Genomic DNA, 20,957 nt, shown 5'->3' on the forward strand with positions numbered 1-20,957 from the left:
TCTCCAAGCCTGGAAAAAACCGGAGGTCGTCTCCTCTTACAGGCCAATAAGCCTGCTCCCAATGTTATCCAAAGTCTTCGAAAAGCTCTACGCCAGTGGGCTCGAAATAATAATAAAGTTAAAAAACTGATTCTTGATCATCAATTTGAATTTCGAAAAAAGCACGGAACCACTGAGCAGGTACACAGATTAGTTAACCAAATCTACAGGAATCTGAACGGTAAAAGATATTCAGCAGCCTTCGTGGATATATCACAGGCATTTGACAAAGTGTGGTATAGCGGCCTACAATTTAAATTGAAAGAACTCTTATTCTGTCCCCACTATGTACCACTAAAATCCTACCTATCAGACAGACATTTCTTCGTGAAACAAGGGAGTGAACTTATTGCATTACATCCAATATATTCTCGCGTTCCTTAGGGTACCGTCTTGGGACCTATATTGTTCCTGCTTTATACAACTGATCTGCCAAGAACAAGAACCACCACTGTAGCAACATTCGCTGATGACACGGCGGTCTTGGCATCTCACACCGACCGTGCCTCAGCCTCAAAGAACCTTCAGACGAACCTTGATAAAATCCAAAAGTGGCTAAAAACATGGCATATCAGAGTTAATGAAACGAAATCTACACAAGTGACATTCAATTTACGCAGAGAAACATGTCCACCAGTAAAAATCAACGACTGCCACCTCTCACATGCTGACGGTGCTAAATATCTTGGCATGTATTTGGACCGACGGCTAACTTGGAAGAAGCATACATTTACCGAAAGAAAACAGCTAGGCCTTAAATTTAGCAAAAGTATTGGCTGATTGGACGCAAATCTAAATTATCATTGGACAACAAAATACTGTTGTATAATGCCATTCTCAAACCAGTGTGGACCTAATGGTATACAACTTTGGGGAAGCGCCAATAACCATCGTTGATGCACCATTCTACATCCCCAATAGAGTCATACTACACGACGTCAAGCTGGAATCTATCAAGGAAGTCATCTACCAGTTCAGTGTTCGTTACAGTGAAAGAGTGCCAGTGCGCACTAACGTGTTGGCCAACCGTCTAAATGTGCCCGGTGATAACGAAGTGCGTAGACTTACACGCCTGCTGCCTGCCGACCTGTCTACAGGACTCAGATAAGTTTTAGCCTCTAAGAAAATATAAACACCAATAAGTAATCACATTGTCAAAAAACACTAAATTTAATTTTAGCTAGTTTTTTTTTAAAGGAGTTCACTCACTGGAGGGATATTCTACATGTCAATCTCACATTTGTCAAAGCAAACGCTTATTGCCCTTCCGGCAGATTGCAGAATCTATTAGAAGTTATAAAAAATATAATATACCCAATAAAATATTTAATTTCATAATAAACGAAATAAATACAATTTGGTCGTAAAATGTCCAAATTATATATTATGGAATATACTCAATAATGGGTATCGGGACCAACAGCCTACCTGCTGCTGGAGCTACATGAAAGTATAGGAAAATGTCGAGATTCACCCACCGTCGAGTAGTCCGAACAAGACACGATGTAAACCTTTTAACGTTTTCATTTTTTAGTCATAACTGTCCAATCCCTTGAGTATCGGTTTATTTGATTTTTTATTTGATTTATGTCACTGCCACTATCACTACGATATTCGTTTCCCTAATCACTAATAATTTCTACACCCGATTGCTCAAGATCATTCTCTTTATCACTTTCATAAACTATATGACTCAGGGGTGGCTAAACTGCGGCTCGCGAGCCACATGAGGCTCTTCGAAGAATTACTTGTGGCTCTCGATAAATGTACTCGAGATCCTTTTCAATTATATGTGTTATTATTTAAAAAAATTATTATCGTTCCATATGTGTTCCAGAATCTCTTTTAAATTAGTGACAACAGATATGAAAGACCAAATGCAACTTTGTAGCAAATTCCATTTCCATCCAAGCTAAGAGTGATACAACACATCGAAAACTGCGCGAAAGAACATCAAGAGTGGCGCGACATAAACGTCAGTGATCAACCCACTCCAGACCGATTTGTATACATATTTAGTCATTTTACTCGAATAAAAAAAATTGTTACAATATTAAACTAGAAAAACTTAACGAATAAATAAGAAAGCCAGAAGGAATATTGACCGAACTCCAAAATTGATTTCAAGAGTTAAAATATTTTAAATCGTCTCTTCATTTTTTTCTGAATTCATTTGAAATAAACACAGTCCATAAGGTGACTTTTTTATTACCAATAAATGACCCAAACAACATTTGTGAGCATTAAAATTAATAGAGGCGCAAGAAGATCAAGCTCGAAAATGAAACTATAAGTCGACGCCGATTACCGAATTTTGGAAATTTGTACCAAAATCGAAGTACATACCCTAAATTAAAAAAGTATACTTGTCGAATTATTTCCATATTAGGAACAACGTACTTGTATGCGGGCCATTTAATTCCATTTTAAAATTCGTGAAATCCTAACACATATCAGTATTAACTAACCAGCATCTGAAAAATGTACTGAGAAGTGCTACCACAAATTATTCACCAAATTTTAAAGAATTACCAAAAGAAGTAAAACAAATGTTGGATAGGGAAAGGAATGAAAACATTACAAACGTGCTAAGACAGGGACCAATCGAGAAAAAAATTGAAAAAAGAAACCTGAATTGGTTTGGACATAGAATGAACGAAAAAAGACTAGTAAAGAAGGTGACAGATGCCAAGAGACAGGGGAAAAGAAGAAGGAGCAGACCTAGAAAGGGGTGGATGCAGCAAATCCAGGAGACCGGAAGGCATGGACAAAATGGGTAAAAGATGGATAGGTGATAGGTGATAGCAAAGTTCGACTCTCTTATTGGGCATAAGAACGAGAAGAAGAATAAGGAAAACAAATGTAATTAAGTTTTAATATTTCGTAATTTTATTTCCGTTTTCAATAAATAAGAGTTCTGTTAAAAAACATCGTACATACCTTCTTTACATACTTTTTGAATACGTTTTTAACTGCGGCTCGCGAGCAATTTTAATTTGTGAAAAGTGGCTCTGACTATCAAGGAGCTTGGCCACCCCTGGTTGTATTTCCGCCATTTTAGGGTAATATACACAAGAAAAGAAACAGCAAATACCCTACCAACTACCGTACCATCACCTTGCTGCGCACAACTCTTAAACTTTTAACAAAAATACTTGCCAATAAAATAAATGAAGAATACACAATTAGTGAGGAACAACAAGGTTTTCGAAAAAAAAAAGGTCCACAATAGACGCCATATTCATAGCCAGACAAATTGCTGAGAAAGCACTGGAATATAATAAACCTGCATTTATGTGCTTTATAGATCTGATTAAAGCCTTCGATTGTGTATTACTAGAAGATGTGCTAAGATTGCTACAGGAGAAAAATCAGCCCAACAAGATGATAAGATATAAAGGAAAAAATTCCTCTCATTGGCTGTATACCATAATAAAAAACTAACTAAGGAAGTAAAAATTCACTTGTAGGTAGATGGTATATAAATTTATTAAAATTTTTATCTAAAAAGATCCAAATTGGATTGAAGTGGGTACATCTATAGTACAAAAAACAAACGTTTTCGGACCAATCAGTCATCATCAGGTTGAAACTTTAGATCCAAAGTAGTTGGAACTAGCTACATAGATAGGTCAAAAGACCTTAGTGTTACAATAACTAGGCCATTTCGGCTACAACAATGTCGACAATAAGTCGATGTTAAAAGAATAAGATATCATATTCTGGTAATGGCTTGTCATTGCAAAATGGGAGGAAAGACCAAATCTAATGCATTTTTGATGTTTGTGAATTCAGTTTTGGCGGACGAACCAGTTTCGTCGATCTAGACTCTAAGAATACAGGAGTGGAATATCCACCGCAAGAAGAGAGAGGTGGGTTATCTTTAATGGCAGGCAGAAATTTGGAAATTTTCCGGGATGAAGTAGTACTAATATCACACTTTAAGCAACAAGTGCTTATTGGACGTGCTGTGGACTTTTTGGCAAAACACAGGGTCTGAAACTAAAACTGATAGATTGGTCATTATACAGGGTGTCCCGAAAAGATTGGTCATAAATTATACCACACATTCTGGGGTCAAAAATAGATCGATTGAACCTAAATTACCTTAGTACAAATGTGCTCACAAAAAAAGTTACAGCCCTTTGAAGTTACAAAATGAAAATCGATTTTTTTCAATATATCTAAAACTATTAAAGATTTTTTATTGAAAATGGACATGTATCATTCTTATAGCATGAACATCTTAAAACAAAATTATAGTAAAGTTTGTCCATCTCATAAAAATTTTATGGGGGTTTTGTTCCTTTAAACCCCCCAAACTTTTGTGTACGTTCCAATTAATTCATTATTGTGGTACCATTAGTTAAACACAACGTTTTAAAAACTTTTTTGCCTCTTAGTATTTTTTCGATAAGCCAGTTTTTATCGAGATGCGGGTTCTTTTTTAATATATTTACATAAAAAATTTATGGGGGTTTTGTTCCTTTAAACCCCCCAAATGTTTGTGTATGTTCCAATTAAACTATTATTGTGGTACCATTAGTTAAACACAGTGTTTTTAAAACTTTTTTGCCTCTTACTCTTTTTGACAAGTCATCTTTTATCGAGATATGGCTTCTTTTTCAAAATATACATAAGAATGTAAATTATAAATAAATTTTCAGATTATTAACAAGGTCTCTACAATGGTACTTACCATATAAAAATGTGTGGTGGATTCGACAAATATTCAAAATATGTCGATAAACACTGGCTTATCGAAAAAGTACTAGGAGGCAAAAAAGTTTTAAAAACATTGTGTTTAACTAATGGTGCCACAATAATAATTTAATTGGAACGTACACAAAAGTTTGGGGGGGTTTAAAGGAACAAAACCCCCATAAAATTTTTATGGGGTGAACAAATGTAACTTTAATTTTTTTTAAGATGATGCTATCATAAGAAAGCCACATGTCTATTTTCAATAAGACATCTCTAATAGTTTTCGATATATTGAAAAAAATCGATTTTCATTTTGTAACTTCAAAGGGCTGTAACTTTTTTTGTGAGCACATTTGTACTAAGGTAAGTTAGGTTCAATCGATATATTTTTGACCCCAGAATGTGTGGTATAATTTATGACCAATCTTTTCGGGACACCCTGTATGAAGGTTCGGAATTTAAAATTTAAATTTAATAAATCAATCAATTTATAAAATGCTATAAATCACAACAGAACATAATTTAAAACATATATCAAAGAAAAAAAAGTTTTTTTTTGTCTTTCGTTTGGCCCCTAAAGACGATTAAAAATTCAGATTAGAGCAGCCAGCCCAAAATGCGCCCTCATTGGTCGTGACGTCATACAATTGTAGTATTGGATGTCCTTGCCATTAATTAATTAGGTTTGGCATTCGTTTTGACACTGACACTCAGTTTTATAACTGGTATAATATATTATTACAATGACATACGATAAATGTCGTTAAAATATAAATATAACCATAAACATAAATAAAATATAATTAGGTGACGTCACGGGTCGTTTGAACTATTTTAAATAAACAGAAGATTTTAAATTTGTAATTCTAAGTTATTATGAGTTTTTGAAGCGTGAAATTTTGGAAATCTCATTTTTAAGCAAAACTGAACATTATGTAATAAAAAATGTGCAAATTCCCTATTACATATTTACACTGCGTTGGTTTGTGTACACAACACAACAAAATAAAATACAATAACAGAGTTGCAACAAGTACAAATACTCGCTTGCATATTAATCACGGGTGTAATCGTTTCCCATTACAGCCTTACGAGGCAATGTTAAGGCGGCTACTCATTACGATGTACTTGGCAAGTATTAGGAACAAGGATACAATGAAAACATGCATGCTACCTGTGCTTGACTCTACCGTCAGTAAACCATTCGAAGTCAACAGCAGTAAGTCTGTACAAACAAGTAAACATTGTTTTTTAACCTTTATAGAAATGGAGTAAGTAACAAATCAAAATTATTGCGACTAATTACTGACACTCATCATAAATAAATAATATTACTTACCACTGCATTTATAAGTTGTTCCAATTCAGCTTGTGTTACATCTGTTTTTCCTTGAGCTACAAGCGCGTTGGCGATTTGTCTAGCAATAGCAGCTTTATCTACGCCACCACTAGAGTTTTGTCCGAAATCCTCCCTAGAAAGAAGTTTTTCTCGGTTTTTCTTTCTTTGACCAGCCTCGTGCATTAAAGCTGCTATCTTCTTTATAGCTTTTTTGAACGCTCGCTGTTGAATATGGTCTACTAGCCCAGCAATCATTTGACCTATGTAAACCAATATTTATATTTTATAAAAAAGATCAAGGCAGGTTTTGTTTATATTTGATTCAGAGTTGAACCACCATCTCCATATAGCTATTTCAGCATCCTTATGCCTCATCGGTGAAGCTCAGAAGTCTCAACTCTGAAGGAAATACACACAATTCTGCCAATTTAAGGCAAACCATCGCAATGCAATGAACCCACCTCTGAGACGCAATTCAGCGACATCTCTCGTATTACGAGGAAAACAACGAAAAGCCCCAGATGCAAAGTTTACTACCTTTTAAACAATTAGAATAATTGAAATAAAAATATAATAAACAATATTTTAAATCCAAGACTTTTCGTTAATAAACTGCTTTCTGGCTGCATCCCATATCTCCGGATTTTACAATATATAATCACAAGAGACGACGAAAGTAGGAGAAAGCAAATAGAGGACGCTTAGGCCACGCATTTACCTTCCCTTCGTCAAGGAAAAGGACCGAAAGACAATTTCTAAATACGAGGAAAACAACGAAAAGCCCCAGATGCAAAGTTTACTACCTTTTAAACAATTAGAATAATTGAAATAAAAATATAATAAACTGCTTTCTGGCTGCATCCCATATCTCCGGATTTTACAATATATAATCACAAGAGACGACGAAAGTAGGAGAAAGCAAATAGAGGACGCTTAGGCCACGCATTTACCTTACCTTCGTCAAGGAAAAGGACCGAAAGACAATTTCTAAATACTCAAACTGAGTAAAAATGAAAAAGATAAAAAAGATCAAGGCAGGTTTTGTTTATATTTGATTCAGAGTTGGACCACCATCTCCATATAGCTATTTCAGCATCCTTATGCCTCATCGGTGAAGCTCAGAAGTCTCAACTCTGAAGGAAATACAAACAATTCTGCCAATTTAAGGCAAACCATCGCAATGCAATGAACCCACCTCTGAGACGCAATTCAGCGACATCTCTCGTATTACGAGGAAAACAACGAAAAGCCCCAGATGCAAAGTTTACTACCTTTTAAATTACTAAATACTAAACAATTAGAATAATTGAAATAAAAATATAATAAACAATATTTTAAATCCAAGACTTTTCGTTAATAAACTGCTTTCTGGCTGCATCCCATATCTCCGGATTTTACAATATATAATCACAAGAGACGACGAAAGTAGGAGAAAGCAAATAGAGGACGCTTAGGCTTAGGATTTATATTTTACTTTAGTAGAACTTATAACATTTCTACAACAAGATTATCGTCAAGGAGGGCTAATTATTATTTTCAACCTTTAAGCTAAACTTTATGTTGTTCTGAAGCTATTTCCTTGTGGCATTTTTATAATGAACTTTTTAGAATCGAAATAAGCCACAATTAAATTGAAAAAAATAATTTTATTAAGCTAAACTTGTAAGGTTTAAGTGCTCACGAGCGGTAGTACAGAGTACTGGAGAAATAAATGGAGATGCATGACTAGAGTTACGGCGGGATGGATGAAGTGAAAGGAAGCGAGTGGTGTGTGAATAGCAATAAGACTAACTATGATGTACGGAACTGAATGTTGGGCAGTTAAAAGGAAAGAGGAACAACGAATGCATGTGGCGGAAATTAGAATGCTGAGATAGATGAGTGTTGTGACAAAAAGGAAAAAATTAAGAATGAGTATATTGGGGAAGTCTATGGGTGGCACGAATTGATGACAAAATGAAAGAGCATAGGTTACGGTGGTTTGATCATGTTCAACGTCTAATCTCGTTAATCTCCCAATACGAAAAATTACTGATCTCCTGGTTCCTGAAGGAGTAGAGGAAGAAGACCAAAGAAGATCTGGAGGGGAGACGTTTAGGCAGGACATGCCGGTAAACGGGATTGATATTGATATGACCCAAGACAGAAAATTATCGAAAAATCTAATTAGGGAAGTCGATCCCGCATAGGGATTAGGGGAAAGCGAATGATGGTAATAGACAAGGAGAAACCGGCGGGTTCGTTGGAAAAAATATTTCCATGAGATTTTTTTGCATAATCATATTCGTGAGACATCCCAGAATAAAGTTCAAGAAGTCGCCCACGTGAAAAGTGGTCCAAATTTTTTTTTTCAATTTTTTTTAATCAAATTGCAAAAATCAATAATTTTGGCTCGGACACATTTTTTTAGGTTTTTTGGACCATTCTGGACAAAAAAGGTCTCTTATAATTTTTCTCTAAAGTTTTCGAGTTATAAGCAATTTAAAATTGAAAAAAAAAAACGAAAAATGGCTATTTTTAAGGCTTAATAACTCGGTTAAAAGTTATTATATGAAAGTCAGAAAGTGATCAAATAAATGTTTAAAGCCCGCCCTACAAGATCCTGAAGAAATTTTTGTCATTATTTTATCACTAAGCTGTTATTTTTAAGTAAAAATAATGAGCGGCATGCACGTGTTAGGCGGCCGGCAATGATGAGTGCGAGAGAGATGCCATTCCGGCAGACAATGGTGCATTTACTCGCACTCACATTTACAGCCGCGTCAATTATTTATAGCCTCATTATTAATAATTAAAAATAACAGCTTAGTAATAAATTAATGACACAAATTTCTTCAGGATCATATAGTGGAGGCTTTAATCTTTGATTTAATCACTTTATGAATTTCATAATAATAATTTTTAACCGAGTTATTAAGCCTTAAAAATCACCAGTTTTCGTTGTTTTCAATTTTAAATTGCTTATAACTCGAAAACGAGCAACTTTAGAGAAAAATTATAAGAGACCTTTTTTTGTCCAGAATGGTCCAAAAAACCTAAAAAAAAATGTGTCCGGGCCGAAAATACTGATTTTTTGCAATTTGATTAAAAAAAATGAAAAAAAATTTGGATAACTTTTTACGTGGGCGACTTCTTGAACCTTATTCTGGGATGTCTCACGAATATGATTATGCAAAAAAATCTCATATGAATATTTTTTCCAACGAACCCGCCGTTTTCGCCTTGTCTATAAGTAAAGAAATAGGAATCGGTTAAACGAACAAATCGGACGATTGTCTAGAAATAAGATTTGTATCTAGAAAATATAAGGGGGCAAAATTTCACTCATGATCCTGCCAATATTAAAAGGAAATTAATCTTAGCAATATAAACACCCTATTGATTATTCCTTATTATTTATGCAAGTAACTAAAATGAATTTTACTATTGACAGTTATGATTGCGTTGTTCAATTAGATTAATTATAAATACGTCTCGTCCGTCTTGAGTCTAATAACGTTTTAAATAGCGCCGACTCTGACAAAAACTATGACGGTCATGATCAACTTGTCCGTGAAAGGGTTAATCCTTTCAGCTCCGCTGTAATATTTCCAGCCTTAGCACCTGTGCCGGCAGAAATAATTTCGTTTGAAAGCTTACGTACGTAATGTAGAACAAGTAATGAAATTCAGTTAGCTAGGAGTAGATTATTAGTGACAGGAATATAAGAACAGAGACCACAAGGCAAGCAGCAAGTGTAAGTGGTTGCCTCCGAGAAACCATATGGAGAAACAAATATCTGACCACGGAAATCAAAATGAAAGTATACAAGACAGCAGTAAGACCAATTCTAACATATGCAGCGGAGACAAGGAGTTACAAGACGATACAAGAAAGACGAAACAACAAATCAACAATATCAAAATGAAAGTATTAAGATCAATAGCGGGCATATCATTAAGAGACAGACAAAGCAACAGAAGTATACGCGAACAATGCAAAATTCAAAATATTAACAGGTGGATCTCTCTCTCTCTCTTGTCGTTTCCCCATTACTGAGGATCGTGATTTCTTCCAATATTCTTAACAATGTTTCTCCATTGGTCTCTATCTTCAGCTGCTCTGAGAGCTTCGCAGAATGAGTTTCCAGCTGAATTCTTAATTTGGTCGGACCATCTAGTTGGTGATCGTCCTCTTGATCTTCTCCCTGGAATGTTTCCAGAAACAATTAATCTCTCCAAACTGTCGTCACCTCTCCGAACACGTGACCAAAGAATTGCAGTATTCGTTGCAGACATATTGTGGGCAGCCTTTTTAATCTTGAGTTGGTTTAGAATGGAAACGTTTGTCCTATGAGCTGTCCAAGGTATGCGCAGCATTCTTCTCCAGCACCACATCTCAAAGGCATCAATTTTTTGGCGCTCGCATGAGCGAAGAGTCCAAGTCTCTGATCCGTATAGAAATATTGAGAATACAAGGGCATTCACCAGTTTCATCTTGATATTTTGAGAGATAGATCTGTCTTTCCAAACTTTAGTTAGGCGACTCATCGCATTTTTTGCCATACCAATACGTCTCCGAACTTCTGCTTCAGAGTTACCATCTTTAAAGTTATACTAGACTGGAGATAGACAAAGGTGTTTACTATTTGGTATTTTTGTAACCTGTTAGTCAGTTGAATAGTGTCGAATCTGTCGACCACCATTATGGTATAACAGGTGGATAAAAACAAGAAAAAAAACTGGAACGAACATGTAAACCGAATGGGACCAGATAGATTAGAGAACATCTGTAAAAACAACAAGCCGTATAGCAGAGGACCCGTTGGAAGGCCGCCGAAAAGGTGGAAAGACAATGTACAGTCAATAACAACTGAATCAGAATAAGAGGCAGGCAAATAGGAGTAATCTTAGTGGTACGAATGAGAAGTTTACGTACAGTGGACGCGCAAGCGCGTCCACGGCACTGATCTATAGTCATATTTGGACGCGCGTACGCGTCACCGGAGCTGAAAGAGTTAAGTAAATTACGTGAGTTATGCGCAAACGTACGATAATCATGTAATTGTATAGACTATGTTACACAACGCAATTTGAAAAATATTGAAGATTAAATGCACACACTTTATTATAAATGCTAAAAAGATTATACTTTACCTTTCAATTTTTCTTTCACCGTTTCAAACAAAACACAATTTATATCGTTGTCAAGTAACTGATCCGAGCTATTGGCCTCATTTTTTTCCAAAGCTAAAGCTTGAGCTAAAAGATCAATAATTTTGGGTCCTAAGGATCCTAAGCGATCTTCGACTGCAGTAAGAATACGAAGAACTATGACCACATTAACTTCTGTATTGTCATCCTCTTCTTCTGGAGATGGAGCTCTCACATCCATGGGCATTCTTTCACGCATAATTGGCATATGGTAAGGATCTACATAAGTAATAATAAGGGTGTTATTATACAGGGTGTAACAAAAATACAGGTCATAAATTAAATCACATATTCTGGGACCAAAAATAGTTCGTGGTGGGAGAGCATTTAATGCTAAACTTTCCACCTTTTTAAGGAGAGTGGATGGACATCCAATTGCCCCAAAATATTTATCAAGGACCACTGGGGCAATTAATAAGACAATTAGGGAAATTTCCTTCGATAATTTATTTATTTAATAAGTGTACTGAAAATAAGGGCTGATTCTAACATTGAATTAACTTATCGCAACTCTAAATAAAACGAGATTTCTTTATACAAACATTAATATTATATAGTGCTTCGGGGGTGTGAACACACAAAGGGTGCCGTGAAAACAATGTAACATAAATAATAACAAAAGAGCGATACATTTCTAAAACACGTAATTTTGCAACACAAACGCGAAAACACACATCGTCTTTACCTCAGGGAGGTTTGAGTAAGACCGCTAATTTCGAGTTTTTCACCTGCGAGGGGAGCGCGGGTGATAGGTATATCGGCCGAACGAAAGAACTAGTTTTAACAACAAATAAAGGTTCCTATTAGGGGAACAAACCAGTTGTTGTCGAAGCAAATACATGCATTTACAAAAATTCTTGTATGTTTTAAAATATAATAGTTGGACATATTCAGAATGAAAGAAAATAAGTTGTTTTTACAACAGTTCGATTGAACCTAACTTACCTTAGTACAAATGTGCACCTAAAAAAAATTACAGCCCATTGAAGTTACAAAATAAAAATCGATTTTTTTCAATATATCGAGAACTGTTTGAGGTTTCTTATTTAAAACGGACATGTGACATTCTTATGATAGGAACACCTTAAAAAAATTATAGTGAAATTTGTGTACCCCATAAAAATTTTATGGATTTATTATTTTGCCAATCTTATGTATAAATATGAATTGTATGATATTTATTATGTATAGAAAGTAGAAAACAAAAAAAATTCTAAATAGTTTTCAACGGCTACACATTTAAACAAAAACCGATTTTACTCAAATGTGATCTCTCTGCAGATACGGCGTTTTGGCTAAGCATGGCAGTATTCCCTATTTAAAAATAAGGGATGGGGAAGTGGAAGGGAGGGGGTTGACAAATGAATGTACCGTAAAAATGTGTCCCCCTTAGATCAAAAATCGACCTGTTTCGTCATTTCCTTAAAATCCAATAAATACTGCCAAATATCGAGGTAGACTGTTTTCTTTGGCCCACTCTGTATATTACATTACAACCAAAAATCAGATAAGTACGCTGATACATATTCCTCAAAAGGCTGCATGATTCACCACAATGATTTACGGAATGGAGACCCTCACTCTTCAGACAGATACACTAATGAAACAATTCGAAGCGTTTGGGATGTGTATATCTACCGAAGAATTTATAAAATTATATCGAACCACTGCACTGGTACAAACTAGTGCACCCATAATAGAATAGTCAATGAATGCAATGGGTGGCATGAATAATAACAGAGTATGTTCTCTTGAGTATGAGCATAAAGTTTGAGTTTGTACTCTATTTCATATGAATAAAAATATTTTAATGTGATGAGTTTCTGCTCACAGTACTTAAGAATAGATACTTCCTATGTAATTTTTAAATCTGCTAATTCAGATCGCCTTCGTTGCCCAGTTTGTCTAATGTCATCTTCATCTTGTACATAACACGGATCCGGAATAGCTTTTATTGGGGACTGTGGGTGACACAACCCCCTCCAGACCGAAACCAAATTTTTTGAGTAGTATGGACATCTATAATAATAACCTATATGCGTCCTGCAGCCGATTTTTATGATATACATAGTTATAAACAAATGAAGATCAAAAAGCGGTAAATTTTCGCTTGTTTCGTCTATTACCAAAAAGTTAAGCAATTTAAACAAATTTGAGAGTAAGAAACTCATAAATCGTATGAAAAACTTCAATATGGCGTTTGCTGAATATGTCTATCCTTATTGGTCGCTTAGAAAATTGCAAAATAAATTATAAATTTTGAGTTTTTATAAATATTCATCTTATGTAAAAATTAACTTAGAACCTTCTTATTACACGGAATGCTGAGACTTATGGTGCTTAAATCATACCCTACATTTCAAAGCAATTGGACAAATAGTTTAAAAGTTATTTAATTTGTTTATCCCAAATTAATTTTTTTTGCAACACTATAAGTCAGAAAATGATGAAGTTACAGTAATACTTTGGATAGTTTATGAAAGAAGAATATTTACACTATTAATTTAATTAAAAAAATGACAAAAAATAATTCTAAATATTGCAAAATTATTTTGCAAGAACATGTGAATTAAAAAAAAGGGGGGCTAACTTCGTCCCTAATTGTCCTAGGACAAATGTTTTTCTTTCTAAATGTGTATAAAAATTCAGTCTTTCTAAATATGAAAAAATAATTTTTCTACGGATAACGGTTAAAAAGTTATTCTAATTGTTTATAAGTAAGCAAAAAATCGACATTTTTTGCAAAATAATTTTAGACTGTTTAAAATTACTTTTTGTCATTTTTTTTATTAAGTTAATAGTATAAATGTTCTTCTTTCATAAACTCCGAAGTATTACTGTAACCTCATGATTTTTGCGTTGCAAAAAAATGAATTTGGTATAAACAAATTAAATGACTTTTAAACTATTTGACTAATTGCTTTGAAATTTAAAATATAATTTAAGCACAAGAAGTCTCAGCATTCCGTGTAATAAGAAGGCTCTAACTTAATTTTTACATGAGTTATGAACATTTATAAAATCTCAAAATTGACGACTTAATTTGCAATTTTCTAAGCAACAAATAAGGATAGACATATTCAGCGAACGCCATATTGAAGTTTTTTTTTTATATGATTTATGAGTTTCTTATTCTCAAATTTGTTTAGAATGCTTCACTTTTTAGTAATAAACGAAAAAGCGAAAATTTATCGTTTTTTGATCTTCATTTGTTTAAACTATGTATATCATCAAAATCGGCTGCAGGAAACATATAGGTTAATAATATAGATGTCCATACTACTCAAAAAATTTGGTATCGGCCTGGAGGGGGATGTGTCACGAGAAAAATCTTATTTCTATGGACTATCGACCGAGTTCATCACTTAAATATTTCGCTACATTGTGTAACATAAAACAACATAATATAAATAGTTTTTGAAAATTTTCTATCAACACCCGAACTTTATATTGAAGCATCGAAAATCGTTGTTTTAGTTGTCCCAAACATCTTTCACTTATTACACGCTTCTTTGTAAAGCCTGCCAATCACGGTACTGCGGCATGGTTCAATTTTGTCGAATTCGACTAATTGACAAAAATGTTGATCTTGTGTTACCGTGCATCCAACAAAATCGTACAATTTGACCACATAGACTGGCCTGTCTTCTGCAGTACTGCACAATAGGGCTTTTCATTCACAGTCATTTGTTTCGAGCTTCTGTCATGTGTCACGTAATATTAATATATCTACGACATACGTTATTGGTATATAACAATGATACAAACTGATACAAACCAGAGACGCATGACGTAGATATATGAATATTATGTGACACATGACAGAAGCTCGAAACAAATGACAATCGATGAAAAGCCCTATGGCAGCTATGTACGCCGTTGCTCCCGCTTGGCGGCGCTAGTGTAGTTGGAGGTCAACGTTTTGACAATTCGTGAAGTTTGTTTATGGTGTTTTGATTACGATTTAATAAATAATAAATTATGGCCAAAAGATACGGATTTTGGACTGTTTGTGCGTTAAAAAATGAATTAAGGAGAAGGAATGCGAGAGTTACTGGAAAAAAGGAAGCCCTTATCGAATGATAAAACTATATTAATCATCGTCTCAATGTTTTATTTTTATAGCTCAGAGATATTTATTTGGCACTGACTCACTCCCCCCACGAGTCTGACAACTGTGTATATGATATCTGCCTTACTTTTTTATCAATTTAAAATTCACAAATAAGTGCGCTCAGCATTAATTTTTGTGTTTATCTCATTTAAAAATGTGATACTTTCACATATTTTCAAAATATGGCCGCCATGACAGTTGCGCATTTGGTGTAAATTTGGTTTAAGCATGGGTTGAGCGCAGTTGATTCTGCAATGTTGCCTTATTTAAAAAAAAATATAATTCCTTATGGAAATATAGAACGTGTTAATTTAATTAAGTAAAAAATATGCAATATTTACTTGGAAATAGATTGATTTGAAGTATTGACGTAAGTTGACGTGACCTCCAACTACAAGAGCGCCACCTACGTTGAGCTTTCCAGATTAGCTGCCATTGACATCATCGACGATTTTGCCAAACAGAACCGCAGTATCGTGAGTGGCCGGCTTTAATAATTTGTTTTAAGCAAGCTCTGCATAGTCCTGTCGCCAGGGGGGGTACAACGGCCTCGTTAATTCAGATGGACTTAGCCAAGTTTTTTTTATGTATTTTGACCCGTAGAACACGAATTTTTTGGGTAACAGTTGATCCGGATGTCGATAAGATTGTTATAGACCAAGAACTTGAGGAATCAAATAACAGCGATTTTTGGCAAAACAAAACAATATTTTGTATTTTTTGGGTCATTTTAAGCAAAAAATATTTCTACAAGTTTTTTAGTAGGATGCACAGTTTTCGAGATAAACGCGGTTGAACTTTCAAAAAATCGAAAAACTGCAATTTTTAAACCCGAATAACTTTTGATTAAAAAATAAAATAGCAATTCTGCTTAGCGCCTTTGAAAGTTCAAGTCAAATTATGTCGGTTTTGATTATTTGCATTGCTAAAAATTTATTGTGTTATTGTTAAACAAAGCTACAAACAACTAGTGCGTGAGTGATGTTTCTATGATTTCTCATTTAAAATCGAACGAGTAGGTAGAATAGGTACTAGTGCAATCAAGACTATTTCTACGTTACATGCGTTAAAACGCATGTAAAAGCACGGGAAACCCTACGTGTTTATAGCTTTGTTAAACAATAAAAAAATAAATTTTTACCAATGCAAATAATCAAAACCGATATAATTGGACTTAAACTTTCAAATGCGGTAAGCAGACTTGCTATTTTATTTTTTAATCAAAAGTTATTCGGGTTCAAAAATTGCAATTTTTCGATTTTTTTAAAGTTCAACCGCGTTTATCTCGAAAACTGTGCATCCTACGAAAAAACTTGTAGAAATATTTTTTACTTAAAATGGCCCAAAAAATACAAAATATTGTTTTGTTTTGCCAAAAATCGCTGTTATTTGATTCCTCAAGTTCTTGGTCTATAACAATCTTATCGACATCCGGATCAACTGTTACCCAAAAAATTCGTGTTCTACGGGTCAAAATACATAAAAAAAACTTGAGTAAGTCCATCTGAATTAACGAGGCCGTTGTACCCCCCCTGGCGACAGGACTAGCAGGAGTATTTGAATTTCTAAAGGGTACCATTACCCACACTGCTACTCCATAACCTTCATCTAAAATTATTGCATTTGAACTCCTAAACTCATTTTTGGCAATATTACTTTGAGAAGGGCCGGATAATGTCTTGACTTCCACGCAGGTAGGCCGGGGATCGAATTTTAGCACCGACAAGAACATCTAGATATTTTTAAAAATAGAAGTAGGTTGACTGCTCGAATATATGGAATTTATAGGGATAAAAGGCAGATTTCGAGCATATAGTTTAATCAAATCTTGCCCAAGTATACTTTCGCTAACTGAGCATCATTAGGGGCATTTCGTCAGAACAGGAAGATATCACAGCAAAATGTAGATAACATTTGTATGGCAAAAACGTAATTCAAAGAATTTTGCAACTAATAAATAACATTAAACACACACTGGACGAAGGACAAACAGATAAAAATTAATTAAAATTTGCCGGATACTACATCTTGGCAAGAGAAATGTAAGAACAATGAACAATGTTGCAAATGTCTCTGCTTTTTCCCTTGGTGTTTTTAACCATCCGCCCTGCTCTTTTTTTAATGGTGGTATATTGTATTGGGGTCGTTTTAATTTTCTAGTAGCCTTCCATAGGGAGTAGTTTGTTTGTTAAGTTGTAACTAGTTGTTTTATGTGTTCACTGAATTGTAGATTCTTTTCTGTTGCTATCATTTCTTTTAGCTCCTTAACAGCATTGTTTAACTGCGTTTTTGTTTGTGGCGCTCTAGTTGCTTGCCACTGTTTTCTGAGTTTTCTTTTTTGGCCTATTTTCTCTCTTATTGAGATTGAAGTGTATTCACTCTTCATTTCATTGTTGCTGGGTGTTGTTGAGTCCCAGGCAGCTTGTTGTATAACTACGTTTAGGTGTTCTACTGCATATTAGATCTCCTCATTGGTCTTTAGGGAAATGTTTAGTTGAAGTCGCTCCTCGACCAGTTGTTTAAAGATGTTCCAGTTTGTTTTTCGGTTGTGCAATACACATGGTTTTTCCCTGTGGAGAATTTTTTTATTTAGTGTTATAACAACTGGCGAATGATCGGAAGAAAGTTCATAACATGACTCCGCATGCATATAGTTCCTGTTAATTTGTTTAGTTATGCCAAAGTCCAGAAGATCGGGTGTTTTATTTAAGTCGGTTGGCCAGTACGTTGGTTCTCGTGTTGTTACTACTTGTAGATTATCGCTGTTTATTGCTTTGTATAGCTCTCTTCCTCGGGTCGTATCTAGTCTAGAACCCCAACTCTGATGCTTGGCATTATAGTCACCGCCACAAATGAATCGGTTGCCTAGTTCGTCGAAGAACTCTTTAAAGTCTTCTTTTGTTATTTTGTGCTGGGCAATGCCCTCCTAACAATGAACAATGTTCTTACATTTCTCTTGCCAAGATGTAGTATCCGGCAAATTTTAATTAATTTTGATATGTTTGTCCTTCGTCCAGTGTGTGTTTAATGTTATCTATTAGTTGCAAAATTCTTTGAATTACGTTTTTGCCATACAAATGTTATCTACATTTTGCTGGGATATCTTCCTGTTTTGACGAAATGCCCCTGATGATGCTAAGTTAGCGAAAGTATACTTGGGCAAGATTTGATTAAACTATATGCTCGAAATCTGCCTTTTATCCCTATAAATTACCCCCTCCGTGGCTCAGTGGTAAGATCGCCTGCCTTTGGATAGAAAAAATCCGAAAGGTTGTGGGTTCGAATCTCACCAGGGTCAGAAATTTTTCATTTATTATAAATTAATAAATGAATATAGTTTCTGTCCTTGTGGGATCGGTACTCACCGGAGGGACCGCAGACGTTCGGATACAATTAGCGTCTCTTTGCAAAGACAATGACGTCGACTTTGCAAAGTAACAAGACACTTACTCAACATACACACTACACATGACACTAATACTCATGTTGTGACTGGTTGAATGACATAAAGTCCATGCCATTAAAAAAAAATCCCTATAAATTTTTTAAAATGTGTATAGGCCCTAGGTCGACTCAGCCTGAATAAAATAAGTACCTTGGGTAAAACCAGGGGTAATAATAGGCGAATGAAGCGTAGCACTGGCCCTGTTATCTTGCTTGTATACTGTAGGCCCAAGAGATAGCAGACTATCCTTCTATAATTCCAAAGCCGCGTTAGCGGTATAAATCGGGAGACTTAGTATAAAAATTTGTGAGTTGCTCAGATGGACAGATCCTGGCCATGACGCGTCTACGCTTGTAAACGATTCATCTGTATTGCACGTGGCTTGAACCTTGATATTGTGATATCCTTTGCGATACATTTATTTATCACCATGAAGAGGTGGTTTATTTTATGTTTATGTGAGTGCAATCGATCACATCCACGGCACACGGAAAAGTGTACTTTGCCATCTTTCTTTAGCTTCTATTATATCCGCCGGAGTGTGAGTAAAGTATATCCAACGTGTGGATTTTTCCATTATCTGGTCAGCAACTTGCGTCACAACCTTAAACACAGTAGTTTGATGAACATCAATATCTTCTCCCACTCCTGTTTGAAATCTCGGATCACCTACATAGCTTAAAAAAATTTCATTTTATCAAAAATACATATAGCCTCACCTCTTGTTTCTTCTGATTTTTAACTAAAAATGTTATTTGAAACCCATTTAACATTCTATTCACTAAATAGATACAAATAATACAATTTTTTAAAGTGAAGACCACACGTACAATATATTATGTACTTATATTATACTTATTGGTTTATAATATTTTTTTGAACACAAATTAAAGACGAACTGAAGTCTGTAACTAATTAGACTCCAAATTTATGGAGTAGATTCTCATCCTAAAGAGCTGTAACGTTACAAACATCACATCTTTGCTATTTTATTTTTAAATAATTATTTTACTTTATTTTCTTTAATATTTCATTAGTAATAATTTTCTTGTATTTGTTTTACCTGCTTTCTTCGTTAAAAACTCGTTGGCGCCCTCTTTTACTATCCTCTATTTACTATATCTCTTTTCGTCTAACATCTAACTCATCATACTGAACGCACCCCGTATATTCTTACTCTGTAAGTATCTTAAGGTCAAATTGACGTCGAAGTACTTATCAAAGTTTTTTAGAAGAAAATTGATTTTTTAGTTACTTTGGAAGCTGTAAAGGTGCAAGAGAATATATTTATATCAAAATATATATAGTAATTATTATTACGCAAAGAAATAGTGAATTCCTCACTGAAAGAAAACTATATTAGTACATGGTGATAAACATAGATATCAAAATCTTTATTTGATCTCGTTTAGTATCCTTTTTTAGTGATTTAATTGACCATAATATAAAGGATTACATTTATATCCAGATAAAGGTAAAAATTGTTAGTGTTCAAGAAATCAGTGAAGCTCTTACTGAAGAAGTGACACAAATAGACGTCAAAACTTTAATAAAATCTGTTGATATCCCGTTAAGAGAATCCCGTTAACGGTCTCAAATCATACGAAAGTGCGAAACGAACTCTCCTTGATGATCCCATCAACTAGTTGTAATATATATAAACGTTAACCCCATGGAAGAGGATTTTATAACAGGCATCCAAATTCAAATAGGTTAGCACATTTCTATTTATTTTAGTAAGAACATCTGTGTATGTATCCTGTATCTCTTTAGTGTTAGTAGTTAGTACTCCTGCCACCTCCACGTGGTTAGGGGGCGGGCAACCACTCCACTGCCATAAGTCGGGGTCCTCCCACAATAAGCTCAGTGGTAGGGCTAAGAGCACACTGAAGAAATTGTAGGTAAAAAAGTGGAAAAAATGGGAGATAAAAAGAAAATTACTTCTTTTGGAGGTAATTCATCTCAAATAGATGACATAATTGAAAATAGTTTTAGAATTAGTATTAATACCTTATCTCAAAATAATAATAATGAAATATTAGATAATAGTATTGTAGATAATAATATAAATAATACTGAATTAAATATAAATTTGAATGAAAATATTGATAATACTAAAACAAA

At 34.5% G+C, this 20,957-nt stretch overlaps 1 protein-coding gene across 4 annotated transcripts in view; it reads right to left on the reverse strand.

The window, feature by feature from the left end:
• Nucleotides 1-20,957, reverse strand: part of LOC126887888 (uncharacterized) — a 168,895-nt gene that overhangs the window by 14,908 nt on the left and 133,030 nt on the right. For all 4 annotated transcript variants that reach the window (XM_050655783.1, XM_050655781.1, XM_050655784.1 and 1 more), the window contains 2 exons: nt 11,218-11,493; nt 6,083-6,342 (listed from right to left, as the gene is read on the reverse strand). In XM_050655783.1, the coding sequence (XP_050511740.1) occupies nt 6,083-6,342; nt 11,218-11,493 (536 nt within the window). The remainder of the gene's footprint in view (nt 1-6,082; nt 6,343-11,217; nt 11,494-20,957) is intronic.

The sequence above is a fragment of the Diabrotica virgifera genome, chromosome 7, assembly GCF_917563875.1.
Source record: "Diabrotica virgifera virgifera chromosome 7, PGI_DIABVI_V3a".
Taxonomy (NCBI): Eukaryota; Metazoa; Arthropoda; class Insecta; order Coleoptera; family Chrysomelidae; genus Diabrotica; species Diabrotica virgifera.